Here is a 16082-nt window from a genome sequence, read left to right on the forward strand (position 1 = left end):
TATCCAATGGTCTAGGCAGGAGGGCTTCAATGGACACAGAGCAGGGTGGGAGAGGAGCTGGGCCTTGCTGGGTTTGAAAAATTAAATCCTACAAAGGCCAAAAATGAGAGGAGAGAGGAGAGGTCTCTTTTCTTGCTGTTTGGGAGAAATCAGCATTTCTGCTGGCACTGAACTTTGCAGGGGAAATATTTCAAACCCTGCCAGTATTATTTAGTGCCTGGGAGCTCAGGCAAGGCTCAGGGTCCTTTGTTCTCATGTCTGGCCACCTCTGGGGTGATGCCAGGCCGGGTTATGTGGACACCCAGGCCAAAGGCACCATGGGCAGCACAGAACGTCCACGAGGGCTCAGCCAGAGCAGCCTGTGAGCAAACAGCCCTTCCCAGGCACTAAGGAAGATTTAAGAGTGAATCACATCAGCCCAGTCAAATCCAATTGCTATTGATAATGTCCATGTGCAATTAGAGCCAATTAAGGGGAGACAGCAGATGACAAGTGTTTGGCCAGGAGCTGACGGGGGTCAATACACCAGTCCAATTTCCCAACAACTAAATGCAATTAAAGAGGATCGCTTACCCGGCTTGCCCAGGAGGGCCAGCACATAAATGGGGCACGGCCAGGTGCCGGGTGCCACCCTGGCAGGATGCAGAGCTCCAGGAGCAAGCCCTGCTCCTGCCCCAGCCTCAAGCTGCGGGAGGTGGCATCCATGTACTTCACCTTGGTGGCGGCGTTCCTGGTCATCCTGGTGGTGGCCCTGCAGGGCTCGGTGCCCCGCCAGAGCGATTTCCCCTACAAGGTGCCCCTGGATCCCCAGGGGCTGCTGGAGCTCTCCTGGAATGTCAGCTACCCCGAGCAAGCCGTGCATTTCCAGCTCCTGGTCAGGGAGCTGCGCTTCGGGCTCCTCTTCGGGATGTCGGACAGGGGAGAGTTTGAGAACGCCGACCTGGCCGTGCTCTGGAGCGACGGGCACAACTCCTACTTCGGGGTGAGTCCCTGGGGTGTTTGCATGGTGCTTTTGGGGCTCCCTCCCTGTGAATGCAGCTCTCTGAATCTGGTTGGTGGTTTGGTGGAGTGGGGTACAGGGCACGGCACACGCCACACTGCTCAGGTTTTTGGGGATTTCTACCCCAGAGGACCCCACAGATCAGGTCCACATGGTGGGTTTGGCTTGGGGATTAACCCAAAAGAGAAAAGAATAAACACAGCAGCACATCAGCAAGGCTGAGGGAAGCAGGAGCTGGATGTCTCTGCTGTGTTTAGCTGCAAAGATACACACACAGAGGATGCATCAATACCTTGCCTCACTCGTGTGCTGCTGCCAGTCACATTAAAAATTAACCACAGCTCCCATTAATGGCTCTGAGACAGGGCAAAAGTCACCAGGCAGAGAGGCTGCTGCTGCCAGCAGGAAGAACCTGGCTGAGGGCTGCATCCACAGGATCAATGGGATAACAGGGCAGCCTGGGGTGCTGGCAGGAATTAAAGGTGCAAATGTATTTGGGTGAGATGTAAATGTGAGTGCAGGAAAAACTGATTTCCAGTTGTGTTTTTCGCTGTTGCTGCTGCTAACTCCATCCTTCCTGCCACTGTCTGTGTGTTGGGCTCCTGTTTGGGTGCTTTTCCCAGCCCTATCCCCAGCCCACCACACCAGGCTGATTGCGATTGTGCTCAGCTGCAGACAGAGCAATTCCCATTTTTGCCCATGTGAGGCTTTCCAGTAAAGTTAAATTTTACCTCTCTGCTTACTTCAAATTAACCATAAAACACATTCTCCCGCAATCAGCCGCAATGTGATCCGCAGTGTAATGAAAGAATGAAAAGAAGGGTTTATTATCTGCCCTGTTTTCCTGCTAATTGCCAGCCTTTCAGGGTCTGTGGTGGCCCAAATGCCCCAGGATTTCACAGCATCATGTTAAGAAAACATAAAGGATCATTTCTAATCTCGCACTGAATGAAACTCCCGGCAGCGCTCAGGTTTTCTCTTTCACTTGGTGCTGAACAGCATCCTGCAAGGAGATCTCAATAAATCTCTCCAGTCCCATTTTTCTCTCTCCCAGCAGCTTTTCTTCTGGATAAGTGTGTCGGCTGTTAAAAAGATCCAAATTTGCTCAGCCCCCCATGTACTGTGAGATTAACTTGCGCTCCATATTCCTACGAAGACAAATGTCATGCGAGCTCCGTGGAGCTGATTTCCCTCTCCCCCTCTAAGGACAATATGTTCTGGAAATATGACTCTATAGTTCTGGCTGAAATGATGCCAAGTTGCTTTATCCTTTTTCTCCTGGTTTTTCCTCCCAAGAGAAGAGAACCAGTGCCACTTGTGTACCTACAGCCAGCTACTTCCTGGGTGCCTTTTCTGAGTAAACAGGAGGCCCACAGGAGAAACAAAAGATCAAAGAAATAACCCTGTTCAAATGGAAATTATCACAGGATTTTAGACTCCAAACCTTCAAACCATGAGGCACAGGAATACCCCACTGCTTTGCTTCTTGGGGTGGCTTTGTCACCATCCTCTGTAACAAGCAGGTTTTGGGAGGCCGTGCTGGGTTGCCAGAACGATCTGAGCACAAAAAATTAAGGATTTTGCAGAGGGGCAGCAATTTCTGGGGCTGGCATCACATCCCAGAGGGTCTGATCTTAAATTGAGGGAGACTGGTTTGTGCCAAGGGTTTTGGAGAGCTCAGTACCCCGTTCCACAGGGTCCAAAAATACCCAAAATACAGCACAGACCAATGCAACACCTTCACATGTCCCTGGGGGCTTTCCTCCCTCCCTTCCCGACCTTTCCCCACCCACATCTCAGCTTGTAAAGGTCCATCTGCAGTCTGTTAGTGCTGGGTCAGGTGTTCCACATCTGCCTGAGCACCAGGGGCCGTTCCAGCCTGGATCTGCCCAGGGGATGCTGGAGGTGGGTGTGGAGCCCACCAACGCACAGGCTTCCTGCTCCTCTGGGATGCCCAGGGTGGGGAGAAGGAGGACCTGTGGTGCCTCTGGAGCTGCCTCCAGGCTGAGCAAAGCTGCTCTCTCCCTCACAGGACGCCTGGAGCGATGCCAAGGGGCAGCTCCACATGGATTCCCAGCAGGACTACCAGCTCCTGGGGGCTCGCAGGGCTCCTGAGGGGCTCTACCTCCTCTTCAGAAGAGCCTTCAGCACCTGTGACCCCAAGGACTACCTGATTGAGGTATGGCATGGCCCTGACCCCCTGTGGCACCCCCAGCCCCGGGGCACAGCTCCAGACCCATCCTGCAGGGTTTGGGGTTTGGTTTTCCACACAGCATCAGGGCTTGGTGCTGTGTGAGGCAGAGAGGAAGCGAGCTACAGATGTCAGCCCCTTCCCATGAGTAATGTTTGGCACTGTCTATTCACAACCCCTTCAAAAGCTCTCCCAAGTGAAGCTTTTAGCTCGTTTGCATCATCAGCTCCTGTTGAACATGCATTGGGTCTATATAAATCCCTCCTGCATCACTCTGCTCGGCAGCCTGGAGCCAACAGTTGGGGGTGTTACGAAGAGGGGTGGGTGTATCAACAGGAGGCAAACAGGAGGTTGTGACAGGAGCTGGGACAAAGGGACAGCAGAGAGAGGTGCTGCTCCGTGCTCCTGTGTGGTGATGTCTCTGTGGCTCTGCATCCACCACTCCTCTCTGAGCTGGGATTTGGGCTAATCCTTCCCAGTGAGGGATGTCAGACAGCTCAGGGTCTCAGCTGGGGGCCCTGGCTGCAGGCAGGAACCTGTGCAAGGCTCACCTCACACCAAAGCCTTTGTGGGCAGGAGATTTTAGAGCCAATGTGGGCACAGAATGTCCTGGAGTTTTTGCTGCTGGTGTTCAAAAGCTTCTCTTGTGGTGAGAAGTGTCTGCCGTCTGCCAAAACACTGAGAGCCCTGGAGGGAAAAATCTGTGTGTGTGAACCATGAAAACACTCGCTGGTCTTCATTCTCTGATCCTTCAGGAAAAGATTGTTCCCTTTTCCCTTTCTCCCTTATCTCCTGTCCAGAGCTCTCAGCGTCTTTGTTTTCAGCAGAGCTTCTTGTGGTACCTTCCACCTGAAAAGAAGCTGGAAGAAAAGGGATGGCTTCAGGGAGAAGTTCTATTTCTGCAATTTTATTTTGCCCCCCAGGCTATTGCTGGGCTGCAGGCGGGGGGTGACCCCTGCACTGATGGGTTTGTCCCAGCCTGGGACTCACGAGGGGCTTGGAAGGAGCAGAGAGGATGTGTCACCCTTTCTGAATTGATGGGGAAAACTTTCCAGACTCTTCCACATAGTAGGAAACCTTAATCAGATGGAAAAATACCCTGGAATGTGGAGCTTTCCTGGGACAGCACAGCACAGTGAGCTGCTGGTGCAGTCAGGGTGGGGTCGCAGGACCCATTTCTGGGTTCATGCTGGTGCTGATGGTCCCTGCAGCTCCTGTTGTGCATGAAAACCCCTCTGACACATTCTGCCCTGGCTTCAGGATGGCACGGTGCACCTGATCTACGGCATCCTGGAGAAACCAGTGCATTCCCTGCAAGCCATCAACGTCTCTGCCCTGCACGGGGGCCTGCAGAGGGTGCAGCTGCTCAAACCCAACATCAGCATCCCCGAGCTGCCCAGCGACATGAAGACCATGGAGATAACAGCCCCTGACGTTGTCATTCCCAGCCAGGAGACCACCTACTGGTGTTACATGGCAGAGCTCCCGGAGGGCTTCCCCAAGCACCACATTATCATGGTAAGAGGCAGGAGAAGAGGGCTGCTTTTCCCCCAGGGTGGATCAGGAATTGTGCTGGAAATCCTGAGTTTTCACATCCTGCAAATTCCATGCCACAGGGAGGCTTTCAGACCCTGACATCTTCCCAAATGTGGTCCCAAAACCTCTTCCAGGTCCACCCCAGCAGTCAGTAGCATCCTCGTGTCTCCTAGAGTGTCTCAGCAGGAGGGGCCAGGTAATGTTTTCCCACCTGGCACACCCAGCAGGTTTCAGGGCAGGCTCAGAGTTGACTCCCTGCAGAAGGAACAGACCCACAGCAGGATTTTGGCCCACAGAGAGCCATGAGGAGCATAAAAACACAGGAGACAAATGAGCAGGGCTGGTGAGAGCAGGGCACAGCCAGCCAGGATGGGAACTGGCTCCTAAAAGATGAGGCATAGTCCATAAAAAAGAGAGTTACAGACAGAAATGCAACTTGTGGGCATTGCCCAGACGTGTTGCTTGGGCCACCTCCTGCAAAGGAGAGGCAGAAACCTGCTGGCAACCCCGAGGAAAGGATGAGCTGCTGGGAGAGCACCCAGCGGGTGTGGGGGTGGCTCAGGAGGTGACCTGGCACATCCAGAGTCAAAACCACCCCACGGGGGGAAGGAAAACCTTCAGACACTCGAGCTGCAGCTCCGAGATTTCGAGGGGAGAGACGGCGCTGCAGAGGAAGGCTCAGAAGGAGGATTTTCTCTCTGACAGATGGTGTGAAGTGAATCATCTGTGTGTAAGTAAGAAGTGTGTAACTCCTGATACCTTCCCGCTGCTGCGGATCACTTCTGCAGCTGGCACTTTTAGCCAGAGATGTTCCTCAGGCTTGAGTCACTCTCTCTACCCCAAATCCCCCTCCCCGTGCCCCCAGGCAGCTGCTGGATAGAAACAAAACCCCAGAGCTGCAGGCAGAGCTACAGCAGCAGCACAGCCAGGGCTCTCTGTAGGAAAAAGCAACGTGCACAGGGCCACCTCAGCCCTGCAAAGCTGCTAAAGGACTCAATCATCACAAAACAGACCAAGATCTTCTGCTGATTGGATCAGACCGGGGTCTGTTGCTGGAGAAAGGATGAGCTGGCTCTCTGTGGGTACTGGTGGGCTCTGGGTTGGTCCCTAAGCCAGCCAAGAAATTAAATATTTCCACAACTGACCTAGGTGCTCCTTGGGTACTAATAACATGTTGTTTTCCCTTTGAAGCATCCAGGTGCTTAACTCTGCCATAACCTAAATATGAGGCGAAAGCTCTTGGCCCTTGGTGCCCGGAGCAACCTTCCCTCCCCATCCTGTGGCAGGGACTGGTGCCAGGTCACAGATGCCCCTGTCCTGGGGAGCCTGCAGGCCCCAGGGACGGGCTCTCAGCGTGTCCTCTCCCTCTTGGGGTTGCTTTGCAGTACGAGCCGGTGGTGACGGCGGGCAACGAGGCCCTGGTGCACCACATGGAGGTGTTCCAGTGCACGGCACACTTCGACAGCTTCCCCCGCTACAGCGGGCCCTGCGACTCCAAGATGAAGCCAGACAGGCTCAACTACTGCAGGCACGTGCTGGCAGCCTGGGCCATGGGGGCACAGGTGGGTGTGACAAGGGACATGTCCCCCCTGGGTGGCAGCTGCCCTGCTGCCCGCCAAACCCTCCCAATCCTGTTTTGGGGTTGTCCCATGGGGGCTGCCCTCGTGCTGTTCTTGGCTGGGGTTTGGTTTCAGCTCTGTCTGATCTTCCCAGCCTCTCCTGGGTGTGTTGGATTTTCCATCTCCCCCAGCCCTCCTCCTCTCTGGTGCCATAGATCAGTGGGGTGGGCACTGGAGCAGATCCCCATGGCCCCAAGCCTGGGAGAGCTTTTGGACAACGCTCCCAGGCACTTGTGGGGTCCCTGGGGCTGTCCTGGGCAGGGCCAGGAGTTGGATTTTGAGGATCCCTGTGGGTCCCTTCCAGCTCGGGGTATTTTATGATTCTGTGACAATACTCAGGTGTTGTCACATGTGGAGTGAGAGAAGCTTCTGGAAGCAAGGGCAGTTCCCCAGGGGCACAAGTCACGTCCCTCAGCCCATGGTGTGGGTCAGGATTATGCCCACACATTCCCCCAGACTTTCCAGCCTTGTTCCCAGGAAAGCCACCCTGCTGCTGCCCTAACACCCTCCCTTCTGCTTCCAGGCTTTCTATTACCCTGAAGAAGCAGGTCTTGCCTTTGGTGGCCCAGGCTCCTCCAGATATTTGCGTCTGGAGATCCATTACCACAATCCCCTGGTGTTTAAAGGTGAGGGGCTGGGTGGTGCTGCCCATTGTTTTACCTGTTAGACCACAGCAGGAGAGCTGGGGAAATTCCAGGGAAGGATTGCCACCTTCTGTGGAGGCCTCTGGCCAAAATCATGGCCCTGTTCTCAACTTTCTGGAGAGTCCAGATCTGTCCCTGCAGGAAGAATACATTAAATCCCCACCATGCTGCTGCTTTTTGTGGTCTCAGCAAAGTCATCCTCACTGAAGGCTGACATGTGGCCCAGAGGTGGGGAAGGATGCTTGGGAAAGGAGCCTGCAGGAAGAAAATTGCAGAGTTCCTGCAAGGATGTGATCCAGGGCAGCACCAGGATTTATCTGGGCTGCCTCAGGAGTCCCCCCAATTTCCACACAACGTTCTGGGGCTGGGTCTGAGCTCAGAGCAAGAGCAACAGCAGTGCCAAGTCACCAGAGGGACCAGGCTGCCTGGGGAGGGGGGATGTGGATGTTGTGTTCCTGTTCTCCTGCTTCGATAACATTGTCAGGAGACACATTGGAAAAAAAAGAAGGATTCCAAACAACCCAGCTTCTTCATTAACATAAAAACAAGCAGCTTCTTGACTACCCAAGTATATTTTTAGGAGGCCAGAGCATATGTGCTGTGGATCAATCATAGCACATTCGGCAACTTGAGAAGAAACACGGCTATAAATACGGAGTTCACGTCTTCCATCATTTATCTGCTTTTCCCTGTTAACCAATAGTGTCTCCCCCGTTATTCTTATCCCTGGGTGGGCTCCAGCCTGGAGACAGGGAGCTCAGAGATGCCCTGAACCCCTCCTGACCTACTGACCCCGCTCTTTCCCTTTTTTCTTTGGGCCTTTTGGGATTTTGGGATGCAGCCGTTAAAGAAGCTGCAGTGAGCCCCATTCCTGAGGGACCCCTCCAAAGCACCCCATGCTCTGTCCTTCTGCTCTGGGCTCTCCAAAGGCAGCCCTTACCTTGCTATCCTGGGACAATTCATTCTCAGGTCAGTGCCCTCACCAGGGAACCAGGTGCATCTGGGGTCACTCAGCAAAGGCTCGCACAAAAATCTGTAGGATTTAAAACAATTCCAAACAGATGAAGGAAGCCGGGAGTGAGAGGCTCCCCGCAACAGCACAGCATCGTTTTTCACCTCTCCTTGTTTTTCACCTTTTGTCCTTGTCCCTGCAGTGACTTGTCCTTGTCCCCTGGCCCACCAGGTCGCCGTGACTCCTCGGGGATCCGGCTGTACTACACGGCCACCCTGCGTCCCCACGACGCCGGGATCATGGAGCTGGGCTTGGTGTACACCCCAGTGATGGCCATCCCCCCTGGAGAGGACAGCTTCATCCTCACGGGCTACTGCACTGATAAATGCACCCAGCTGGTGAGTGCCTGTTCCTTCCAGCCCGGCTGCTCCTCAGAGGAGAAAGGTTGCCCGTGGCTTTTCCCTGGCTCCAGGCAGCACCAATCTCCAGGCTCCAGTTTGAAGTTTTAAACTCACAGTGAGGTAGTGCTGGAAAATAAAAAATCTGCTGTGTACAATAAACAGAGAAGAGCAGCTGGTTGGGATGTGCTGAATCCCCCTGGAAGCAGCTCTCGTGGGGAGCCATCTGCTCCAGCTCCCCGGGGTACCATTCCCATAAAACTCACTGCCGAGCTGGCCGTGTCCCAGTGGTGCTTTCCCTCACAGGGATGGGAAACTTGGCTCCTGCTCCCGGGGAGCCTGCCAAGAGCTCTCTCCAAGATGGTTCCAAAGGGCCCACCTTGTTCTCTCAGGGAAGTTTTAGTGTGTGTTTTTGTAGGGCCTACCCACAAGGAATCGTTCGTGCCGCCACTAACGAGGGCAGGGGAGGAAGCAGGACCTGGCTCAGCTGCTCCTGCAGCCCTGGAGCATTGTTTTGGCAGCAGTGAGGGTTTGTCCCTCTGCAAGGAGCTCACTGAGATGCTCTTCCAGGGGCACAGGGATCCCCTAAACCCCGCGTGAGAGCCAGAACGGGGCCAGCAGGGGGATGTGAGGGAGGGGAGAACAACAAGGCTGGCCACGAGGGCTTGAGCTGTCCTTCCTTCCTTCCTTCCTTGCCTCCCCCAGGCTCTGCCCGCCGCTGGCATCCGCATCTTTGCCTCGCAGCTGCACACGCACCTGGCGGGGAGGGAGGTGGTGACGGTGCTGTCGCGGGACGGGAGGGAGCGGCGGGTGGTGAACGCCGACAGGCACTACAGCCCACACTTCCAGGTACGGGGGCTGCAGGGCCATGGGGGCTGCAGGGCCACGGGGGCCCGGCCGGGTGTCACCCCTGGGGCCTGTGCCACCCCTGGGCGTGGTGCCACCCCTGGGGGCTGTGCCACCCCTGGGGGCTGTGTCACCCCTGGGCGCTGTGCCACCCCTGGGGGCTGTGTCACCCCTGGGCACGGTGCCACCCCTGGGGGCTGTGTCACCCCTGGGGGCTGAGTCACCCCTGGGGGCTGTGCCACCCCTGGGGCCTGTGCCACCCCTGGGGCCTGTGCCACCCCTGGGCACGGTGCCACCCCTGGGGGCTGTGCCACCCCTGGGGCCTGTGCCACCCCTGGGCGTGGTGCCACCCCTGGGGGCTGTGTCACCCCTGGGCGCGGTGCCACCCCTGGGGGCTGTGTCACCCCTGGGTGCGGTGTCACCCCTGGGGGCCGTGCCACCTCTGGGGGCTGTGTCACCCCTGGGCGCTGTGCCACCCCTGGGGGCTGTGTCACCCCTGGGCACGGTGCCACCCCTGGGGGCTGTGCCACCCCTGGACGCTGTGCCACCCCTGGGGGCTGTGTCACCCCTGGGGGCTGTGCCACCCCTGGGCGCGGTGCCACCGCGGCCCTGCTCGGATGTGTCCCTTCTCGTCCCCTCCCAGGAGATCCGCATGCTGAAGGAGGTGGTGGCGGTTTTCCCGGTGAGTTGCTCCAGAAGCGGTTCCGAACGGCTGAACTCAGGGAGTGTGATTGCACCAAGAGGTCTGGTTTTTATATGCAGAGCCGTAAGGAGAAACGTCCTTGACTAAAGATGGGTTTATCCTGTATAGTTAAACATGGCCCTGAGTGCCCTGCCTCCTTCCATCACCCCATCCCATCTGGGGACTCCCAGGGGGGCTGCAGTGAGGGTCCCTGGCTCATACCTGCCACGCAGACACTTTGGGGACAAGCAGGCCCCCTCTCATATGGCACAGAGTTGGTGTGTGGGCAGCCAGGAGATAAATTAGGCTCCTGATTTAGCTGGGCTTCGTCTGGCAGAGGGAGGCTCCTCAGGGGGTGAGGATGAGCCATGGTGGTGCCCTCTGTCCTTGCTTGATGGAAGGAGAGGAAGAGATTCAGCATCAGAGTGGGAGTGGGTGTGAAAACAGGGGTGGAACCTGCCCCAGGGCTCCTCAGATGGGGAAGGACCTGACTGCAAAGCTGAGGCAGTTCCTGGAGCTGCCGTGCCCCACGGGGCTGCTCAAAGCACCCAGCACCCACTGGAGCCATGCCCAGGGCTGTGCCCGTGGTTCTCAGCACTGGCTGTGGCAGGGAGGCTGTTTTGACATCAAGTCAGCTCCAGATCTGACACTTCAAGCTCTTGCCTAAGTGCGATTTTGAGGTGTTTTCAAACCTGCAGAAATTCTCAAAAGGCGAGGAAAGCAGCAAACACCATCCCTGGGATGCAGCCCTGGGGAATCTCCGCAGGGGATGCAAGTTTAGCAAGGACTCCTGTGGGGTTGCAGGCTCCTGATATGGGAAGCAGAGATTTCTATGTGGAACTCTCCCCAGTTCCTAAATTTTCCTGTGTTTGGTCCCCCCAAGGGCGATGAACTCATCACCACCTGCACATACAACACCGAGGATCGGAGCAGAGCCACCGTGGTGAGTGCAGGGGCAGCTCCCCTGCATTTGGGGGCAACCAGGGTAGGTTGGGGGCACCCCCAGAGCGGGCACCTGCAGGAGGCCAGGCTGAATCACAGCCAGAAACAAAGGGAGGGTGGGAAGAAAGGAGCTCACAAGGCTCTGCTGCCTGCAGCGGGGATGTGAAGGTGCTAATTGTGAAGTAGCATGTGTCACTCTAATTCCCATCACAAACTGTTCCACCAGGGATTAATTGTAATTAAAGAGAAGTGGCACTTTTTGACAGTGCATGTTATTTCCTTACATAGGCAGCGGGGGGGAAAAAAATAAAAGAGCCTGTCAGAGGTACCATCAACAGGGACAAGGCTAAATATAGCAGAGGGATTATAGGAAATCTGCATTTTAATGTAAACCACACGGTCTAGCCTGGAAGTCTGTCCTTGCACAGAGGGCAGACAAGCAGAGAGCTGCCCATGCCATGCACCTGAAGGGGTGGGAATACCCATCAATCTCCAATCTCCAATCTCCATCTCATCTTTATCCATCTAGATATCAAGATATCTATATATCCAGATATCAAGATATAGGTAATAGACAGAGGTTTTAGATATAGGTCCACCCCAGAGGTGTGAGATTTTAGATACAGATCACCCAGAGGTGTGAGATTTTAGATATAGATCCACCCTAGAGGTGTGAGATTTTAGATACAGATCACCCAGAGGTGTGAGATTTTAGATATAGATCCACCCCAGAGGTGTGAGATTTTAGATACAGATCACCCAGAGGTGCGAGCTCTGTGCCCCCCTGCCCTCCCTGCCCCTGTGCAGCCCCAGCAGGGCACAGCCAGACCCCGCTTCCATCACCTCCCTGCCTGTGCCACAGGGAGGGTTTGGCATCCTGGAGGAGATGTGTGTGAACTACGTGCACTACTACCCCCAGACCCAGCTGGAGCTGTGCAAAAGTGCCGTGGATCCGGGCTACCTGCACCGCTACTTCAACCTGGTGAACAGGTAAAGAGGCCCTGCCCAGCGGGGCTGGAGGCTCAGGGACTACTGGTACAAAAGCCAAACCCAGGGTTTGAGGATGGCTCTGTGGTGAGAAGAACCAGGAAGGGAGAGCAGACCCTGGGAGGGACTTCCCAGCAAGAGTCAGTGTGCGGCCAAGTGCATAAATGCAAAATATTCCTTAGAACCCGAGGCAGACACTGAGCATCCACGCCAGGATCCATGAGGAGAGGGGAGATGCTGACCTTGCACAGGGTGTCCTACCCACGGGCTGGTCCCAAGTCCTGCCCTGCAGGTGCTGGCTGCTCCAGGCTGTCCCTGTGTCCCCTCAGAGCCATGCCAGGTCACTGTTCAGGCGGGGAGGAATCGGTCACATCCAGCGCTGGGAGGGCACAGCACACAGCACTGCTGTGCTCCAGCCTGGCCTTTCTCCTGCCCAGGTTTAACGACGAGGAGATCTGCATGTGCCCACAGGTGTCTGTCCCACAGCAGTTCTACTCCATCCCCTGGAACTCCTTCAACAGGGATGTGCTGAAATCCCTCTACGGCTTCGCTCCCATCTCCATGCACTGCAACAAATCCTCGGCCGTCCGGTTCCCGGTAGGTACAGCCCCACCCCAAAGATTCCCGACAGAATTCCCAGATGTCAGGTTGGGTCTGCGCTGCTCAGGACACATCCAAACCCAGCAGGCTCAGGGCAGGGGGCTGGAGCTGCCTGGCAATCCCTGGCATCAGCAGGACACAGAGCACAGCCCTGTGTTTAGACATCTGGAGCCCACCACGGATGCTCCCAGCCAGATCCAATTAGGAGATGCATTTGCATAAAGAGATTTGGAGGCTGCTTTTGCTGACTGTTAAAGCAGGGCCAGATCCAAGGAGAAACGTGAGGTGGTTTTTAGGATTTTGGTGAATCACCCAAAAGGTCCCAGCAGAGCGAGTGCGTTTCACACAGCGTCTGTGCAGCCTGCGAATGAGGAGATCCAGCAAAACGTGAAGGATAAAGGACTGGGAGGTGTTTAAAATAAAACCAGGCCCAGAGACCAGGGACATGATGATGATGGTGATGAAGATTTAAAACCACTGCTGGCATCAGCTTCCAAAGCCATTAATGAGTGTAATAAGTTTGGATGATACCTTGTTCCTGGATCCAGTGCTGTCCACTGCAGCACAGGAGGATGCTGAGCTGATTGCAGGGATGACCATCAGCTTTCTGCCACAGTAAATTCCCTTTAGCAAAGTTTCACTCTGGAGTGGGCAGAAACCTTTCCAGTTTCCTGGAACTGGACACCAGGCACCTCTCAGCCACGCTGCAGGGACAGAAGTGGTGCTGAAGTTTTGTGCAGCAGCAGAATTATGAATTAAACCTCTTAATTTATGACCCAGACAACTCCCTTGATTTCACAGAGGTCTTGGGAGCTGTCAGGAAGGGACTCCAGCAGACCAGAGCCAATGCTGGCACAAAGTGGGTCATGAGCATCGCAGTGAGGGCAAAGGAGCCTCTGCTCCGCTGGTGTTTCAGAGCGAGCCCGACTTGGAGACATCTCATTTATTCCATACTGTTTCTGCCAAGAGAAAAGCACCAGCTTCTAATTAAGCTCATGTTTTTGCAGTTCAGTGATCCCAAATCTGATGGTTTCTGGAAGGAACTGAGTGCTGTTAATTATCAAGCCAAATCTCAAGGTAACACTTGTGAGCAGCAGCGGGGACAGTGCCGTCCCCAAGTTCCCCTGCACCCTCAAGGGCTTGCAGTAAACGCTCTCTGTTCAGGTTTCCACTCCAAAGCACTGCAAACAACAACTGTCAGGACACTCCACGTGCCTTTGAACTCTGCAAAAAGCAGGCTCAGGGTTTGGGATGTACCAGCAGGGCAGACGCTGCAGCAGATGGGCTCAGGGCTGGAGCCGAGCCCTGGAGCAGGCGCACCCCGAAGATGCTTAACTGCTCCCCTACGCCATAAGGGCACAGGAAAGGAGTTGTTTCTCCAGCTGGTGCTCCCTGCGATGCTGTCCCCTCTCTGGTCACTCCCCACGAGCTTTGGAAAGGTCCCTCCATCCCACTCCATCTCTCCCCAGGCTTTTCCCGGTGCTGGTGCTGGCTTTGTCCCGTTTCGCTTGACATACCAGGAGAAATGTCAGCTGAAAACATAAATCCCACTTTCATCTCGCTGATGACTCACGGCTCTACCTCTCCTCTCCAGACCTCCCTCCTCCTGCTCGCTCTGCGGCTCAGCCTCTCGCTGACATTTCCGCATGAACACGCAGCCGGCGGCCCCACCGGAGCATCCCCGCCCCGGAGCTGAGCCCCCCGTGCCCTCCCAGCCCCTGCCCGTGTCCCCAGCGGCCACCAGGAGAGGCCAATGTCACATCTGAGTCAGATCCTGCTGGGCAGGCTCAGCCCCGGGCACTGCCTGCAGGTGCTCTTTGCAGGTTGCTCTTTGCAGGGAGCATCCCCAGGACCAGGTAGGGGATGCACAGAGTGGGGGGATTTGTCCTGGCCATGGTCACCATGAGCCCCGGTGGTTGTGACAGCCCTTCCCTGGCTCTGCTCTGTGCCACCTCAGCCAGGCTGCTGCATCCCCCCTGCTCCACGGGCACATCCACGCTGGAAATTCCTGCCAGGACCTGGTAAGGGAGCGTTTTCCAGAGCATGGTGGGCCTGGGGGTTTGAGCTGCCTCCACCTGGCTGGGCAGATAACACTTTTTGGGGTGGAAACTCCCCAGCTGGGCTGGATTTGTGGAACATGGAGCACCTCAGACGTCTGTGCCACTCAGGGGATGTGTAGGTGCTTCTGCACTAGGAATAATTAGTGATGTCTCATTAGAAAACACCCTGATTCGGGCTAAAACCCACTTCAGACATTAAAGCTCGTGCCATTTCTCCAAGCAGACAGAAACACCGAGCCTCCAACACCTTCCTCCCTTTCTGGGGGGGAAAGAGTTTCCCCCGCCCTGCTCTCACGGCGCTGACCTCTCTTGCAGGGCGAGTGGGAGAAGCAGCCGCTTCCCAGCATCACCGAGAGGCTGCGGGAGCCCGTCCCTCACTGCCCGCCCACCCCGCAGCCTCAGCCCGCTGCCCCCGTGCCCCTCGAGCTGGGCCGGCTCCGGAGGGACTGACACGGAGCTGCCAGCAGGCCGGGAAGCGCCTCCTGGCAGGAGCATCCATCCCTCCCTGGGAGCATCCATCCCTCCCTGGGAGCATCCATCCCTCCGTGGGAGCATCCATCCCTCCGTGGGACCATCCATCCCTTCATGGGGAGCATCCATCCCTCCGTGGGAGCATCCATCCCTCCATGAGAGCATCCATCCCTCCGTGGGATCATCCATCCCTCCATGGGATCATCCATCCCTCCATGAGAGCATCCATCCCTCCGTGGGAGCATCCATCCCTCCATGGGAGCATCCATCCCTTCATGGGGAGCACCCATCCCTCCATGGGATCATCCATCCCTCCCTGGGATCATCCATCCCTCCCTGGGAGCATCCATCCCTCCATGGGATCATCCATCCCTCCCTGGGATCATCCATCCCTCCCTGGGATCATCCATCCCTCCCTGGGAGCATCCATCCCTCCCTGGGAGCATCCATCCCTCCCTGGGATCATCCATCCCTCCATGAGAGCATCCCTCCCTCCGTGGGACCATCCTGTCGCCTCCTGTCCTCACACTGATGCCAGCCCTGCTTCCGGAGGGGGTCAGGGCCCATCAGGCACAGTTCACAAAGTCCTCCGGGGATGGGCAGCGCTATATTTAGCGCGTTATTAGCAATTCTGGCTCTGAGTAATGCTGCTTCCCACCCCCGGAACAGCAACGGCGAGGTTTGCTATTGTGCGGTCCGGGGGAGGGGGGAGGGAGCTTGTTCGCCTGCAGGGAAACTGAGGCACGGAGCAAAGGGATGTGTGGGAGCAGCATAAAAGCCTTGCCGGTGTCCCACGGTCCCTTCCAGCTCGGGCTGGCTCCACAGGTGCTCCCCCGTGCTGGCAGCAGGGAGGGAGGGATGGATGGAGGGATGGACGGAAGGAGGGAGGGATGGACGGAAGGAGGGAGAGAGGGATGGATGGAGGGAGGGATGGAAGGAGGGAGGGAGGGATGGATGGAGGGGTGCCACAACACCCACCCCGCACTCCCCTCCCTCCTGCAGGGGCTGCAGCTCCCTCCACACTCCTTCCCCCACTCCCCCACTCCCCGGATTATTCCTCTCTCTGCCACCAGATGCCAATGGCTGGGAACAAACGATACCTCTGGGCTGGGGTTTGGAAAAGAGGAGGGGGGGAGGGAGAATGACAAATGTTT

At 56.2% G+C, this 16082-nt stretch overlaps 1 protein-coding gene across 1 annotated transcript; it reads left to right on the top strand.

Moving 5' to 3' along the window:
- The first annotated feature begins 549 nt into the window (after positions 1 to 549).
- Positions 550 to 15015, top strand: DBH (dopamine beta-hydroxylase). The gene is given in 13 exon segments (XM_063409575.1): positions 550 to 606; positions 608 to 982; positions 3033 to 3179; positions 4452 to 4709; positions 6113 to 6289; positions 6870 to 6972; positions 8174 to 8340; positions 9046 to 9189; positions 9830 to 9868; positions 10752 to 10811; positions 11673 to 11800; positions 12235 to 12394; positions 14773 to 15015. Coding segments are annotated over 13 exon segments (1950 nt in total). The 3' UTR covers positions 14908 to 15015.
- The last annotated feature ends 1067 nt before the right edge of the window (positions 15016 to 16082 follow it).

This window comes from Prinia subflava, chromosome 12 (assembly GCF_021018805.1).
Source record: "Prinia subflava isolate CZ2003 ecotype Zambia chromosome 12, Cam_Psub_1.2, whole genome shotgun sequence".
Classification (NCBI taxonomy): Eukaryota; Metazoa; Chordata; class Aves; order Passeriformes; family Cisticolidae; genus Prinia; species Prinia subflava.